Consider the following 17,365-nt stretch of genomic DNA (forward strand, 5'->3'; position numbering starts at 1 on the left):
ATAATCTGTGTACTAGGGAAATGTAAGGTTGGTGTATATATAATCTGTGTACAAGGCAAATGTAAGGTTGGTGTATTATCTGTGTACTAGGGAATTGTAAGGTTGGTGTATTATCTGTGTACATGTGCTTAAGGGAAATGTAAGGTTGGTGTATTATCTGTGTACAAGGGAAATGTAAGGTTGGTGTATATATAATCTGTGTACAAGGCAAATGTAAGGTTGGTGTATTATCTGTGTACTAGGGAAATGTAAGGTTGGTGTATTATCTGTGTACATGTGCTTAAGGGAAATGTAAGGTTGGTGTATTATCTGTGTACAAGGGAAATGTAAGGTTGGTGTATTATCTGTGTACAAGGGAAATGTAAGATTGGTGTATTATCTGTGTACTAGGGAAATGTAAGGTTGGTGTATTATCTGTGTACTAGGGAAATGTAAGGTTGGTGTATTATCTGTGTACATGTGCTTAAGGGAAATGTAAGGTTGGTGTATTATCTGTGTACTAGGGAAATGTAAGGTTGGTGTATTATCTGTGTACTAGGGAAATGTAAGGTTGGTGTATTATCTGTGTACATGTGCTTAAGGGAAATGTAAGGTTGGTGTATTATCTGTGTACATGTGCTTAAGGGAAATGTAAGGTTGGTGTATTATCTGTGTACTAGGGAAATGTAAGGTTGGTGTATTATCTGTGTACAAGGGAAGTGTAAGGTTGGTATATTATCTGTGTACATGTACTAGGGAAATGTAAGGTTGGTGTATTATCTGTGTACAAGGGAAATGTAAGGTTGGTGTATTATCTGTGTACTAGGGAAATGTAAGGTTGGTGTATATATTATCTGTGTACAAGGGAAATGTAAGGTTGGTGTATTATCTGTGAACTAGGGAAATGTAAGGTTGGTTTATTATCTGTGTACTAGGGAAATGTAAGGTTGGTGTATTATCTGTGTACATGTGCTTAAGGGAAATGTAAGGTTGGTGTATTATCTGTGTACTAGGGAAATGTAAGGTTGGTGTATTATCTGTGTACTAGGGAAATGTAAGGTTGGTGTATTATCTGTGTACATGTGCTTAAGGGAAATGTAAGGTTGGTGTATTATCTGTGTACTAGGGAAATGTAAGGTTGGTGTATTATCTGTGTACAAGGGAAGTGTAAGGTTGGTATATTATCTGTGTACATGTACTAGGGAAATGTAAGGTTGGTGTATTATCTGTGTACAAGGGAAATGTAAGGTTGGTGTATTATCTGTGTACTAGGGAAATGTAAGGTTGGTGTATATATTATCTGTGTACAAGGGAAATGTAAGGTTGGTGTATTATCTGTAAACTAGGGAAATGTAAGGTTGGTTTATTATCTGTGTACAGGGGAAATGTAAGGGTGATGTTTTTATTTATAAATTTACTTGCAATAAATATGTGTTTGCTGCAAACAGTTTTGGAGAGGACAAAAATAATCTATTAACCCTGAGCTAGTAACAAGCAAACACTATAATTTTTTTTTCAAGGTTTTTCAGGAATTTTATATAGCTATAAATGCACAGTTCATATATCTTTTGTTATCTTTAGTTGTCACCATAAAATTTGCCTGCCTTAATGTGAAACTTGATGTAAGAAAGTTTTGATAAACAGATTGCTGGTTAGGCTACTGATAGCATATTTGATAGTTTGTTCAAATTTAAATGCAGTTATATCCCAACAGGGTTGGTGGTATACATACAAAATATGTAATAAAAATAATAAAAGTACAAGGCATAATATACATAATAAAGTAATCATGCAGTTGTTGAGTCCACTTTCCTCAATGATCAGGACTTTTTAATGAATGACTTATCTTTACGTCATTGTCATTGAGACCCTTATAATTCTATTGTATTTGCATAAGGTTTTAGATTGACAAGCTATAGGAAGAAGTAAACATCAAAATGCACTCTGTGGTGTAATTTCATGAAGAAATTTGCCTTGGCTGATGGTCAGAGGTGAATAATTAAACCCCCAATTAGAAGGGGCTATATTGCAATCAAGTGGTCTGTCTGTTCTTCCAACAAATATTTTCGTCACATTTGTCTAAGAAACTACTGAATAGAATTACTTCATATTTGTTTAGCAGCTTGACAATGATGAGTTGTAACCTGTGTGCACTTTTCAGATCTACCAGATAACTATTCCCTGTTAAAAGATACTTTGAATTACAAGAAGGGGTATGCTTAGCATAACAAGTGCATTCTTGTTCAAGCTTTTTTTTTCATTTGAGGTGGTTTTTAAAAATGCTCATCATTGGTATTTCTTTATTTCAGACCGTTGGTTGTGACCTGGTGGTTGATTCTACAGCAAGAAAGGATATTTGTGGTATATGTATGGGAGATGATTCTACATGTCGTAAAGTAAACGGAAGATTTGACAAACAGCCTCCTACAAACAGTAAGTCTCAATAGTTGGTGCATGTTTCCTGGTTAAGTAATATCTTAATACCAATATTTGTATTGTATAAAAGGAAAGAATCCAAATGGTTATTTGCTTGCTTCTCTGCTAAACAAGCAGCATTTAGGAATAAGAGTAAAGCCTGGTTAGCTCAGAGTCAGAATAGTGTGTCTGTGTCTTACTGTTCCTTTTAAACTTGTGGACAAGCACATCAAAAATCTGGCTCAGCATGTTGGTCTAGTACAAAGGAGAGTTTCATATTCATATCACATCACCATGTTCCTGTCCTAAAATCACTTTTTATTTAGCAACTGGTCATTTAACTTTAATCAATCCATCTATCCATCCCAGTCATACTTTCTTAAAAATCAATTAATTAAATCATCTCTATCAAGTAGTAACTGTTGTTTGTCTGTCTGAGGTGGGACATACACTGCCAAATTTTGCTCCTGATTTGACTGTGAAATCATTTATAACAATTATTTTTTAGCTTATTTTCCTATAATGGTCCTACCCAGAGGAGCTAGAACTATACAGATTGCTGAAGAAGCCTTGTCACGTAATTATCTAGCTGTCAGGGACATATATGGGAAGTACTTCCTGAATGGGAATTGGCATCTGAACTCTAATGGAGCTTACTCCATTGCTGGAGCTAAGTTTATATACAAGAGAAGTTATATAGAACCTGAAATTCTTACATCAGATGGACCATTGTTAGAAGATGTAGTGTTAGAGGTATGAGTTAATGTAGAATTAGAGGAATGAGTTAAATTAAATGAAGCTGGAGGAAAATTTTACGATTGTTTTGAATTTAAAAATGAAAAAATACTATATTTTATTAATTACTTTAGTCTTAAGGGTATTCTAGGAAAAAGTGCATGGGAGAGTTGAACACCATGATATTATTTTCTGTTGGTAATTGGGGTTAAAGCAAATACAATTCTGTTACAAATGAAAAAAAATATTGGGGTTTATAAAAAAAAGTTTTGTCCTCCCTTCCACTATTACTGAAATAGCCCTTAATCAAACTGATTATCATCAAAATACAATAAGGAACCTCAAATTGTTTTTACTAATTTGTTAATGCATGGCATGTATTTAAGATCAACAAATTTGAGGAAAAAAATTAAGTAAAATTTTCAATCTGATTTTGTAGATTCTTACACAAGGCAAGAACCCAGGAGTAACTTATCAATATACATTACCAAAAACAGACGACAGACCAAGGAGATATAACTTTACATGGACAGTCAAATTATCTACTTGTAGTGAGCAGTGTGCTGGAGGTAGGGAGTTCTTACTTAGATAGAGTGATTGGATATATAAACCATCAAGCATAAATTGTTTCTTTTATATTAGGAAGATTTGTTTTCATATTGATGCATCTAGCTACCAGAAAAGGGATCAACTGAAATAAAAGGTATTGTGGCCTTTAATTGTATGCAGTAGAGAAACTTTTGCCTTTCAATCAGATTATGATATACCACTATAAAGACCACAAGATATACACAAGTGACATTAGCATCAAGATCCTAAATTTTATTTAAATATGTTTCAGGTATACAGAAATCTTCAGCCCACTGTTACCGTGGTGATGGAGAAGAAGTGAACCCACATGTGTGTGATCAGACTTCTCGTCCTAGAACTGGTATCTCATCCTGTCATACTAGACCTTGTCAGCCAGGGTACAGTCAATCACTTAAATGCTTAAGTCTTGTGTAAAAACACTTTAAAAATTCGAAAAGTATTTTCAGGAGCTTTTGATTTAATGTTTTTTTTTTTTTTAAATAAACTTGTTGAAAGGTATACAGCTCTATATATAGCTAGGTATTGCAGCCAATGAAAGTTCAGTAAATTTTATTTTCTATTCTTCTCACTGTTGGGCAGGAATTTTGAGTAATTAGTAAGAAAAAGAAGTTCAACTTATCTGCAAGTATTAGTTGCCTATTAAATTGTTCCCATTGCAATTATACAGCAATAAAATTTAGAAGTGAAGACGAGGAAGGGTGCAACTCCAACAATCAAACCATTCAAATTCATGATTTGAATTATTTTTTTCAACTGCTTAAGCAGTGTGAAAATGTCCTTAACTATGGCAGAAACTGAATACATTCTAGTTTATATGTTACTTTGAATGTATCTCAGTATATAAACAAAACAACAAAGAAGAAATTTGCACACCACATGTATATGATTAAACATTTAGGCTTTCAAAGAATAACGTAGGTTGAAACAGATCATAATACCAGTCAGCTGTATCGTGTATTAGCTCAAAGTCAGCAGTAATAGACGAGGATTATCTGATATTGTAACATAAAATAATGTCATCCATGAGATATTATCTGTCGGACAAAATTTCATATAAAATATTGTCCTTGCCCATGAAATTCTGTCACCTCCTTCTGGACAATATTTCACTATGAAATTCTGTCGATGACAATATTTCCCTGTGAAATTCTGTCCATGACAATATTTCAGTGTGAAAGTCTGTCCATGACAATATTTCCCTGGGAAAGTCTGTCCATGACAATATTTCCCTGTGAAAGTCTGTCCATGACAATATTTCCCTGTGAAAGTCTGTCCATGACAATATTTCACTGTGAAATACTGTCCATGAAAATATTTCTTAATCTGATTATGTCTTCCCTGACATTTTCCGAGGAATCCGCTGCGATGAAATTGTGAACGTTTCTGGAATTTTTTAAATATTTTTCATGAAAAGTATGTGTATAACCATAAATTGCTGCATTAATTGATTATGGAGGTTTGTTTGTTATTATCAATCAAATAAAACACTTTGATGATATCATTATAAATCCAAATATATATATTTATAACCTCCTTTTCATGAGACAAAATTTCATGACAATTCATCTATGAAATATTGTCTCAATATACAAAATACATAACCTTGGATAACCTCCCTTTAACTAGACAAAATTTCATAATATTCATGTATGAAATATTATCTGCATATGGACAAAATTTCATATGAAAATTTGTTCTTCTCTGGACATTATTTCATAGATAGGGACAAAATTTCATGGTAAAAAGTCATTACAATAATATTAATTCAGGCAGACTTGGTGATAACATTCCGTATGTAACCTAACAGGATAGGAAATTGTAAAATCATTGGATAAGATAAGATGGAAGTAATATCCTGAGGAAAATTAAATAATTAAAATTTTGAACTTGACTTAATGTTTTGTTATTTTTACAGCTGGTATTCTGGTCCTTGGACGGAGTGCACCAGAACTTGTGGAGGTGGTAAACAGAAAAGACGTGTCTACTGTAGCCAGAAAATATCTCTCACTAAAGAAAGGCGAGTGAGACGTAATCGATGTAGTCATCTAAAAAAACCAGCAAGAAAAATACCATGTAACACTCAGGAATGTCCCCCATCATGGCATGCCAAGGGATGGTCAGAGGTAATTATTTGCAGTGTACGAAAGGTGCGATCTTCTAAAATAATGTTACAGAATATCAATTAGCTGTTATACTTTTTAGCTCACCTGGCCCGAAGGAAATACATACAAATGTCTTCTTTTAGAGAACCACTGAATGGAATGAAACCAAACATTGCATGAATGTTCCTTATGAGGTGCTGACCAAGTGTTGGTACTTTGTAGCGGATCCGTCATCCAAGATGGCCGCCAGCGGGGGACTTAGTTTAACATAGGACCCTATGGGAAATACATACAAATGTCTTCTTTTAGAGAACCACTGAATGGAATGAAACCAAACATGGCATGATTGTTTTTTATGAGGTGCTGACCGAATGTTGTTACTTTGAAGCCGATCCATAATCCAAGATGTCCGCCAGCAGGGGACTTAGTTTAACATAGGACCCTATGGGAAATACATACAAATGTCTTCTTTTAGAGAACCACTGAATGGAATGAAACCAAACATGGCATGAATATTCCTTATGAGGTGCTGACCGAGTGTTGTTACTTTGAAGCCGATCCATAATCCAAGATGGCCACCAGCGGGGGACTTAGTTTAACATGGGACCCTATTGGAAATACATACAAATGTCTTCTTTTAGAAAACCACTGAATGGAATGAAACCAAACATGGCATGAATGTTTCTTATGAGGTGCTGACCGAGTGTTGTTACTTTGAAGCCGATCCATAATCCAAGATGGCCGCCAGCGGGGGACTTAGTTAACATGGGACCCTATGGGAAATACATACAAATGTCTTCTTTTATAGAACCACTAAATGGAATGAAACCAAACATGGCATGAATGTTCCTTATGAGGTGCTGACCAAGTGTTGTTACTATGAAGCTGATCCATAATCCAAGATGGCCACCAGCAGGGGACTTAGTTTAACATTGGACCCTATGGGAAATACATACAAATGTCTTCTTTTAGAGAACCACTAAATGGAATGAAACCAAACATGGCATGAATGTTTCTTATGAGGTGCTGACCGAGTGTTGTTACTTTGAAGCTGATCCATAATCCAAGATGGCCGCCAGCAGGGGACTTAGTTTAACATTGGACCCTAAGGGAAATACATACAAATGTCTTCTTTTAGAGAACCACTGAATGGAATGAAACCAAACATGGCATGAATGTTCCTTATGAGGTGCTGACCAAGTGTTGTTACTATGAAGCTGATCCATAATCCAAGATGGCCGCCAGCAGGGGACTTTGTTTAACATAGGACCCTATGGGAAATACATACAAATGTCATCTTTTAGAGAACCACTGAATGGAATGAAACCAAACATGGCATGAATGTTCCTTATGAGGTGCTGACCAAGTGTTGTTACTTTGAAGCCGATCCATAATCCAAGATGGCCGCCAGCGGGGGACTTAGTTTAACATAGGACCCTATGGGAAATACATACAAATGTCTTCTTTTAGAGAACCACTGAATGGAATGAAACCAAACATGGCATGAATGTTCCTTATGAGGTGCTGACTGAGTGTTGTTACTATGAAGCCGATCCATAATCTAAGATGGCCGCCAGCAGAGGACTTAGTTTAACATAGGACCCTAAGAGAAATAGGTACAAATGTTTTTTTTTAGAGAACCATTGAATGGAATGAAACCAAACATGGCATGCATGCTCCTTTCGAGGTGCTGACCAAGTGTTGTTACTTTGAAGCTGATCCTTCATCCATGATGGCTGCCAGATGGGGACAATGTTTAACAAAGGACCCTATGGACAATACATACAAATGTCTTCTTTTAGAGAACCACATACTGAATGGATTGAAACCAAACATGGCATGAATGTTCCTTATGAGGTGCTGACTAAGTTTTGTTACTTTGAAGCTGATCCTTCATCCATGATGGCCGCCAATGGGGGGACTTCCTTTAACATAAGACCCTATGGGAAATACATACAAATGCTTCTTCTAGAGGTGCACTGAATGGAATGAAACCAAAACATGGCATAAATGTTTCTTATGAGGTGCTGATTAAGTGTTGCTACTTTGTTGCCGATTTACTGTTCAAGATGGCCACCAGGATTTTTTATTAAATTACAGGACCAATATTAAACCAAATTTGGCCTCACTCATTATTAGGGTATCTGTTATGATTTTAATCTATTTTTACATGATTTCCAAAACCAAAGTAGAATCAGGTGAGCGACACAGGCTCTTGAGAGCCTCTAGTTATGTTTATATATGATAACAAAAAACATATTTCAATTCCTTCATACATTTATTTTTCCTTATTTTTTATTCCTCTTATTCCTTCTTAATTGACCTTTCTCCATGAAAATCAAATAAAATAATATTGCTAAAATTGCTAAAAAAAAGAAAAAAAATATTTCAACAGTTCTGTTACGTACCTTGTTTTGCTATAACATATTGGATGTTGAAATAACAGTCATAATGTTGTACAATTTACGCAAAACAATACACAATGCATTGGAGTTCAAAATGTAAGTCTGAATGGATCCTTCATTTATAGTGTACTGTAACTTGTGGATCTGGAAGAAAGGTTAGAGAGGTGACATGTCTCAGTCATACAACACGTGGATCTGTCTTATTACCAGATAGTATGTGCCATCACCAGCCTGCTATGGATAAGGTAACCCGTTGTCAGATGCCTACCTGTCCACCTATGATAACATACCAATGGAGTGTTTCTTCTTGGTCACAGGTATTTATAAATATCTGATAAAACATTTATCTAAAAATGTAATCGTGACATGGTATCTTTTCCTTCATTTCCTTTCAAAGTACAAGTAAATAAGATATTTGAATATAAACATTTAACCTAAAATACCTAGTTTCATAAAAGTGTTGTGGTTTGTATACCCTCATTTGATATACAAATTAATTGTAGAAAAATGAATGTAAAATAAACAGTTAAATAAATAAAACTCACAAATTTGTAAGTGGAAATCTCTTAGAAAGTTGGATTATCCCCCCTAGTCTGGTTATATTGGTGTAGGATCAAATAAGTAATAAGTAACAGTCCTACAGCTTAGCATATCTAGGACACTATCTTTCAAAATGAATATCAAGTTCAAATTTTGAAGAATTTACCTTTGTTTTTAGCTCACCGGGCCCAAAGGGCCCCATGTGAGCTTATGCCATCACTTGGCGTCCGTCGTCTGTCGTCGTCGTAAACTATTTCAAAAATCTTCTTCTCTGAAACTACTGGGCCAAATACCTTCAAACTTAAATCAAATGTTCCTTAGGGTATCTAGTTTATAAAATGTATCCGGAGTTTTGATCCATCGACAAACATGGCCGCCATGGCTAAAAATAGAACATAGGGGTCAAATGCAGTTTTTTGTTTATATCTCAAAAACTAAAGCTTTTAGAGCAAATCTGACATGGGGGTAATATTGTTCAATTGGTCAAGATCCATCAGCCCTGAAATTTTCAGACAAATCAAACAACCCATTGTTGGGTTGCTTCCACTAAATTGGTAGTTTTGAGGAAATTTTGCAGTTTTTTGTTATTATCTTGAATATTATTATAGATAGATATAAACTGTAAACAGTAATAATGTTCAGCAAAGTAAGATCTACAGAAAAGTTAAATGACCAAATTTGTCAATTGACCCCTTAAGGAGTTATTGCCCTTTAAAGACAATTTTATGCAATGTGTTCATCAAGTTTGCTAACATTTAAAAATCTTCTCTTCTGAAACTATTGTGCCTAATACTTTTTAACTTTGAATGAATGTTCCTTTAGGAATCTAGTTTATGAAATGTATCCGAAATTTTGATTCATCAACAAACATGGCCGCCATTGCTAAAAATAGAACAATGGGGTGAAATGCAGTTTTTGGCTTATATCTCAGAAACTAAAGCATTTAGAGCAAATCTGACATGGGGTAAATATGTTCAAAAGGTCAAGATCTATCAGCCCTGAAATTTTCAGACACACCGAACAACCCATTGTTGGGTTGCTGCCACTAAATTGGTTGTTTTAAGGAAATTTTGCAGTTTTTGGTTATTATCTTGAATATTCTTGAAGATAGATATAAACTGTAAACAGCAAAAATGTTCAGCAAAGTAAGATCTACAAAAAAGTTTATATGACCAAAATTGTCAACTGACCCCTTAAGGAGTTATTGCCCTTTAAGGACAATTTTACACAAGTTGTTTTATGTTTTTTAACTTTAAAAATCTTCTCAAATGAATCTAGTATAAATTTTGTATTTCATTTCCTTGTACGTCAAGAAACATAGACACTATGGCTAAAATGGAACATATGGGTAAAAAGCAAAAATAATCATTGATGAAAGATTTAAGCAAAAAAAATAACAGGTGAGCGATTCAGGCTCTTGAGAGCCTCTTGTTCATGAGTTATTGTCCTTAATGGTTCAATATGCAGCTTTTAAGTCATCTTTGTGGGATGATTTGAGAACCTTTCTTCAAATCCTTTTCAAATTTGAAATATGTTGAATATGTTGTTTCTGAAGACCAATTGTAGGTTAACCTAGATTTTAACCATTTTCACTCATGCTGTTTAGGATTTATGGTTTTTGATTGAATCAAACAATATCATTTTAGGTTGTTTCCCTGCAGTAACTTGAAAACCATTCAAACAATTTCGTACACATTTTAATGTTGTTTCTGAAGGCAAAATAAAAGTCAAAAGATGAATGTTTACAATTTTACACTCATGCTGTCAGAGTTATGGCACTTGGTTAATTTAACAATTGCACTAATTTATGTAACAAAGACAATTAAAAAACCCTGAACTCGAGTATCCTCAATACATTTTACATGTTAATGAAAATTTCCTCTTGAAAAGCTTAACAGTGGCGGATCCAGAAATTTTCATAAGTGGGGGCCCGCTCCAGTCATGCTTCAGTGATTCCCTATATAATCAACCAAATTTTTCCCACAAAAGGGGGGGCCTGCCCCCCCCCCCCCCCCCCCCCTAAATCTGCCTCTGCTTAAATAACTAGCAATCAATGGATTGAGTACCCCTGCAGTTCTTTTTCTAACTATTGATGTCATTGTTTTTCAATCAAAAATGAACTATGACATTGTCAATATATTATGTTGATTTTAAAGTTAATGGACACTCATGACTGTCGAGTGATATTGTTATGAAAAAAAGTTTTTAAGAAAGTAGAGGGTAAATGTCAATGATAGAGCCCAAAGGCACTCAATGCAAAAAAGGATGTGTTGAAATCATAATATTAAATATTGTCCTCGGTGGTAGACTAATGTCCAAATCAAATGAATTCAGCCTGAAATTACCTAGAATTTATATTGCATCTCTAAATCATTTACATATACAAATTATTCATATATTTTATATTGTAGTGCTCAACGACATGTGATTATGGTATTAGAAGAAGAGAACTGACATGCAATCGACAGATAGAAAACAATGAAGAAATCCAGACGGTTAGGCCCGAGTATTGTCAGAATATACCTCGACTCACTCAAAAACTGTCAGAAAGATGTATCATTCAGAAGTGTGCCAAAACAAAGCCATATTGGTACACATCACCTCTATCTCAGGTAAAACAAAGCCATATTGGTACACATCACCTCTATCTCAGGTAACATCACCTCTATCTCAGGTAACATCACCTCTATCTCAGGTATAATGTACCAAAACATTTGTTGTGTCTGTCCCCTCTCACAATCACACTATACTGTAATTAGTGATTCGCCCTATAGTGATCAGTCTGTCTGTCTGTCCGTAACAAATTGTGTCCGCTCTATATCTAGAGAACCGTTATAATTTCATACTTTATACTTGACATGTATATTAACCAACACCAGAGGGTGTGTCATAATGTTTGTACAACTTCCTAGGTCAAAGTTCAAGTTCAAAAACTATGGTTTTAGTAGATTACCCCATGTCCTATGGTAAAGATCGTGTCCACTCTATATCTTGAGAACTGTTATAATTTCAAAGTTTATACTTGACATGTAAATTAACCAACACCAGAGGGTGTGTCATAATGTATGTACAATTTCCTAGGTCAAAGGTCAAGGTCAAAAACTTTGCCAAATATAACACTTTAACTAAAAAACATAAAATAAAATCACTCTCAGCACATAACAAGACTATGTAATAACTTAAAAAAGGGCTTCATATCAGCTTATCCATACAAATTTTTTACCACACTTTATTTACAGCGGGGCCCACAGTGATGGCTCCCATCTCAATGATGTCTTAGTTAAACAGGTTAAATAAGGCTCTGTTTACACTTGCAAGAAATTGTACTTATAGATTAACGTTGGTCATCTCAAGGAGATTGATTTTCTCGCTTGAGCCGGTACGGCGAAAGTGAGAAAAGCAATCAAGTTGCGATGACCAATGATAATCTGTTTATCCCTATTTTGCCTATGACGACGTTGATGTTTACATTGACAAAGGCACGTGCGCCCTTAGTTTCTAGCAATAATTTTTCATATCACGCTACTCTACTGTGCTGAGAAAGGATATTATCAGTCGGTAAGATCAAAGGAAAATTTCGTAAAATAGCGATAATAATTTTTATTTGAATCAATCTTAAAAAGACCAGTTAGGGATAACATTCACACAAGCAAGATCGATCTCGATCGATCTTTTAAAATCTAGTATGTTTACTCTGCAATATAGATAGAATCGGTCTAACCTAATTACCTTACATTTGTTTAACAAAAAATCTTAGAAATAGAATATGATATCATGTGCATTTCTGGAAATAGTTTGGTCATTGGAATGCAGTGTTTAATTATCTTATTGATTCACATGTCATAAGTCATTTAACAATCAAGTTTGAGAAGACTATCACTTATAAGGGAAAGGTTATTTCTTTTGAAGATGAGGAATTAATATGATTTATTTATTTAGAAGAAAGATGCAAAAACAACAGTAAATTGTTTCTCTAATTTTTTCGCTATTTTCACATTTCCCATTCGATTGTGAAAAATTGTTCTCCTCTCAAGTGAAATAACTGTTCTCGGCAAATGGTTGTTCGAAATTTCAATTATGATGTCAAATTTCTTGATTGCTTCTGAATTTCCTATTATGACTTCATAAAACAAAGGCGACCATGCCTGATGACGTCACATATAAAGAACACAACTTTCTGCAAATCTTTGAAAAGGAAAGATAAACTTGTTTAGATATTGTCTTAAAATCATCAAGAGAAACAGATTCCACCACTATATCTTTGTGTATTACTATATTTCTCCACTCTCAACAGTTAGATTTTAGATATTTTAAAAGCTCAGCAAGCCTCATGTTTTAAATTTAAAATTGAAATGTCTCGAGTGGAGCAATATCGTAATACACTTGATGCAGTGGTGGAATCTATATTTCCCTGTTAACTTGTCTTATTCTCACGTTCTATCAAATTATTGAAGAATATGGAAAAAAACTATGAGAGGCAGACATTAATATTGAAGGATATACCAAACTGACCAGATGTATTTTCATAACTTTATATAACACTTTCAATATTAGATTGATCTATAATGATTGATCTAAGCATTTACACTTGAAGAAAGATCTATTAAAAAAAGGTTGATGGCTTTAAAACCACTTGTCCAATTGAAGTTTGATCTTTGCCATTTAATTTAGACTAAAGATAAGACCAAATCAAGTCATTTTGGTGCATGTCACCTCTAACAATTTGGATGGACTATAATAAAACAAAGCCTTATTTGTACACATGTTAGAATTGTGATTTCAATCACAGAGTTCGCTCATTCTATTCTCATAGGTGATGATGTTATAATTTTCTAGCTAGAAACATGTTCTCCAGTTGCATCTTTTAAGTTGCAGGAAAACTACCAATTGTTTGTTGCATTCTTACATTGCATTGGTAGTTTAGGACTGGTAATTTGAATGATTAACGAGGAATTAATGGTAAACTTATCTGAAAATCTGAGCTCGGTACATTCATGGTAGTCTGTACAACTATCTAACTAAAGTGTTTGGTTGTTGTATTTCAGTGTTCTGTCAGTTGTGGAAGAGGAAGTCAGACTAGACTGGTTCACTGTTTAGATGAGCTTACTCAGGAATTATCTACAGGCTGTGATTGGGCTAAGAAACCAGATTCTCAAAACGTCTGTGTTAAACCTGGATGTCCAAAACCAGGTAATCATATTTATCTCAAGAAATGATAAAATATGCATGTGATTGAAAAATCTTTTACAGGATGATTAAAGAAGGAATATGTGTATTGAAGAATGTTAATCAAACTTGTAAAGGCTAATGAGAAATATTTTTATATTCTATTGGAGCAAAATGAACATATTGCACCAAACATTTTGGAAAAAGATTGCTTTGCACTAATTCAAAACAGACCAACTTGCAGCCTGAAATTTTCCCTTGACCATACAATCATATATAGAGTTATCCTTCTTGGTCTATGTGCTTTCAATTATTTTCTTGCATGGGTAGACACTTCTTTAATAAGTTCTTAAGCTTTAAACAAATGTGCATATCTACAAATTAATCTGTTTGGATGTATACATGGATGATTACACCAAAAGATACAAGACTATTTTGAATAGTCTATTTATAGCCCTTCCTGTTGCTATGGAAGGGTATACTCAAAATGTATCTTTTTACTTTACATGTATTAATGCCCATAATATACACATATGTTTATATTGTTTAATTTTATTTTCTAGTTAAATTTATATGAGCTATACAATATAATATGTTTTTAGATCCGGTGCTTACCTACGTCATGTTTTCCAAATATATGTAATGATACATTTGTTTCTTCAACGGTTCATACAATTTTGCACTGTATCTCACAGTACATTTAAATCTTCATTTTTTCCAGATCCAAGGTGCACAGACCAATTCAAATGGTGCTTTTTAGTCCCGAAACATGGAATATGTCATCACAGATTTTATGGATCAAAATGTTGTCGTTCATGTCGTGGATTCTTCACAGGATAATATTTCTCCAATATTCAGGGAACCTCAGATTTCATATTTGACACTGTTGACAAGAACTATTATGGATAAGACAAATTCAAAGGGAAATAACTCTTGTTTGTTGGACAAATATTTTATATATGATTAATTTTTTTGACAGACAATTGATATGTATGTGATATCTACATTTAATCATTGCCAACTTTTTTTCATCATTTGTTACGTCTGTATTTTCATGTCACGTGACAATCTTTTACAAAATGTTTATTAATTTGTCAGTTTCTTTTAAAGTAACCAAAGGGTACAAACTAGCAAATAAATTATGTATTTTACATTTAATATGAGTATATTTGATATTGTATTTTATTGATGCTGTATTTTTAATTAATCAAAATGTCCTGTATACAGTTTTGTATTTATTTATATTTGTTGAAATGTTTTTTAAGGGAATTTTTTAATTAGCTGCATCTGATATTAAAATTACTTCTGAATGAGAAACAATTGTAAATAGCTGAATATATTAATCCTATTGTAGAGGATCAGTGTTCTAAAATATGATCACATATCTGTATTACATATTTAGGTGTAAAATGCTAAAATGTTATCTACATTTTGCAATTTACATTCTGAAGACGAATATTGTTTACTTACAATAGAAAACAGCATTTTCTTAGGTTATTCCATTAAATTTAATGTTGGAGGTATGGAACCAAGGTTTTTTTTTTGGACATTGGTCATGGGTCATTTATGTTTGTATTTCTACTTGATGTTTGTAAAATTACTAATAAAAATTAAGGTATTTCGGTTAGAAGTAAGGGATTGAAAGTCCCGTCCTACCTTCCCACCTCTGTAATAGAATAGTCCTGATAGCAATTTACCTTGTGTAATCCTGAAATTTATTCAACAGAACATTAAAACTGTGGGAATAAGTAAATGGATAAGAATAATGTTATGGGAACAAAACTAGAAAATTAGAGCTTGATGAAATAAGTCAACACATTAATTTTACATTGTTTATTAATATTATATCATATTAATGTCAGATGTACAGTTTCTATTGTTATTTTAAAAAATATATTTATGTAGAATGTCATATATGCATTTGTTATATCATGTGAAGCAAAATTGTGAATTTAATTGTCATTTGTCCTGGAGTTTAAAGTTGGACAAGGTCTCTCATATCCATTGGTTAGTAAGTTGACGCCGGTCAAGTATTTCTTTCTTTAGTATAGAGACTTAGTTGTTTCATTATCTTTCATGTGGACTGGTACTTTTTCCTATTTGTAGGTGGTTCTTTATATATATTCAAAAACTGTGGTTTCATTATTATTCGTGTGATACCAATTTTCTTGGATATCGTTGATATAGGAAAACCACGAATTTAAATGTTCAACAAAGTAGAAATTTACTTTAAGCTTGAATGCAGACTTTGGCAAAACCATGAAATTAAATATCCACGAAAATATGGTTTTTCCTCAATCAACAAAAATTGGTACCCATGAAAATAAAAGAATGCACAGTAGTACCTTATATAAAAATTCCAGAATGCAAGGTATTGTGGAAGGGTTTAAGTACTGGGTACCGCCTTTTATTCAAAGGCGAGTAAACATGGTTGCATGGGTATTCCTTACATACAATCGCAGCAGTGTCATGAGCATTTCATACTTTTTCATCCAAATGTATTGGATTTATCTCAACTGTTCTTTTTCAAATTAATCAAGGGAGACAATTTATAAATGATCCAGTGCATCAAAATCTGTCAGTTTGTAAATGTATGTATCCCATCAAAGTTTATGAAGTTTATGAAGTTTGTTCTTTTATAAATTTCATTCATAAATATGCATTACACCAAGATGTCATTAAATGTACTTGGATACCCTGCATTTATCATGCTTTTCAAAAACATAGGGTCAACCGCTGAAAGATCCCCCCCCCTCCACCCTTCCTAAATTTTGAAAACTATTATTCTGCATTGACAAAAATATCTAACGCCCCCCAAGGTGTATCTAATAGCTCACACCCTTGATATTCATATTCCAAGCTTTAAGCTTAATTTTACTAGGTGTGCTTTCTTTATGTTATTGATTTAGAGCTGTTCCAAATTTTATCCAAAGGGAAAAGGGGGGGGGGGGGATTGGAACACTCAAAATATAGGTGGTTGCATTTTCCATAGAATTTTGTAAAAATTATAAGTCAAATAGATATTTTGTTGTATAGGTGGTTGGGGTCTTAAAAAATGTTATATTTTGTACTGGAACAGCCATTAGGTAAGACCACTAGTTTTCTCATGAACTTTTCATATTTATCAGGAGCTATATATAACACACAGTCATTTTTGGTTCTTTGGCAATCCTATCAGGTCTATTATTTCTACTCAAGTTTGACAGTTGTCTCTTTATTAGAAGGCCCATAAATTGAAAAGTCTAATCTGTCAAGAAATGCATTGCATTTTTTCAGCTGATGTATGGGAGACAACTCATGTTCACATAGTCTTGTGCAATTGCAAGTTTTTAATTTTAAGATTTTTTTCAGGATCATAGTAATATATATGTGTTTTATACAATTAAGTATTTTATATAAAAATTGTCATTAATAAACATTTGATACAGCTTT

General features: G+C 33.6%; 1 protein-coding gene across 1 annotated transcript in view; it reads left to right on the forward strand.

The window, feature by feature from the left end:
- LOC127701049 (A disintegrin and metalloproteinase with thrombospondin motifs 18-like) overlaps positions 1-17,365 on the forward strand; it is a 101,398-nt gene extending 84,033 nt beyond the window's left edge. Inside the window, exons 16-24 of the mRNA XM_052204824.1 lie at positions 2,289-2,412; positions 2,903-3,147; positions 3,569-3,698; positions 3,971-4,097; positions 5,636-5,843; positions 8,353-8,544; positions 11,179-11,379; positions 13,813-13,957; positions 14,655-17,365. Coding sequence (XP_052060784.1) covers positions 2,289-2,412; positions 2,903-3,147; positions 3,569-3,698; positions 3,971-4,097; positions 5,636-5,843; positions 8,353-8,544; positions 11,179-11,379; positions 13,813-13,957; positions 14,655-14,773 — 1,491 coding nt within the window. The 3' untranslated portion in view covers positions 14,774-17,365. The remainder of the gene's footprint in view (positions 1-2,288; positions 2,413-2,902; positions 3,148-3,568; positions 3,699-3,970; positions 4,098-5,635; positions 5,844-8,352; positions 8,545-11,178; positions 11,380-13,812; positions 13,958-14,654) is intronic.

Source organism: Mytilus californianus, unplaced genomic scaffold (genome assembly GCF_021869535.1).
Source record: "Mytilus californianus isolate M0D057914Y unplaced genomic scaffold, xbMytCali1.0.p SCAF_5, whole genome shotgun sequence".
Classification (NCBI taxonomy): Eukaryota; Metazoa; Mollusca; class Bivalvia; order Mytilida; family Mytilidae; genus Mytilus; species Mytilus californianus.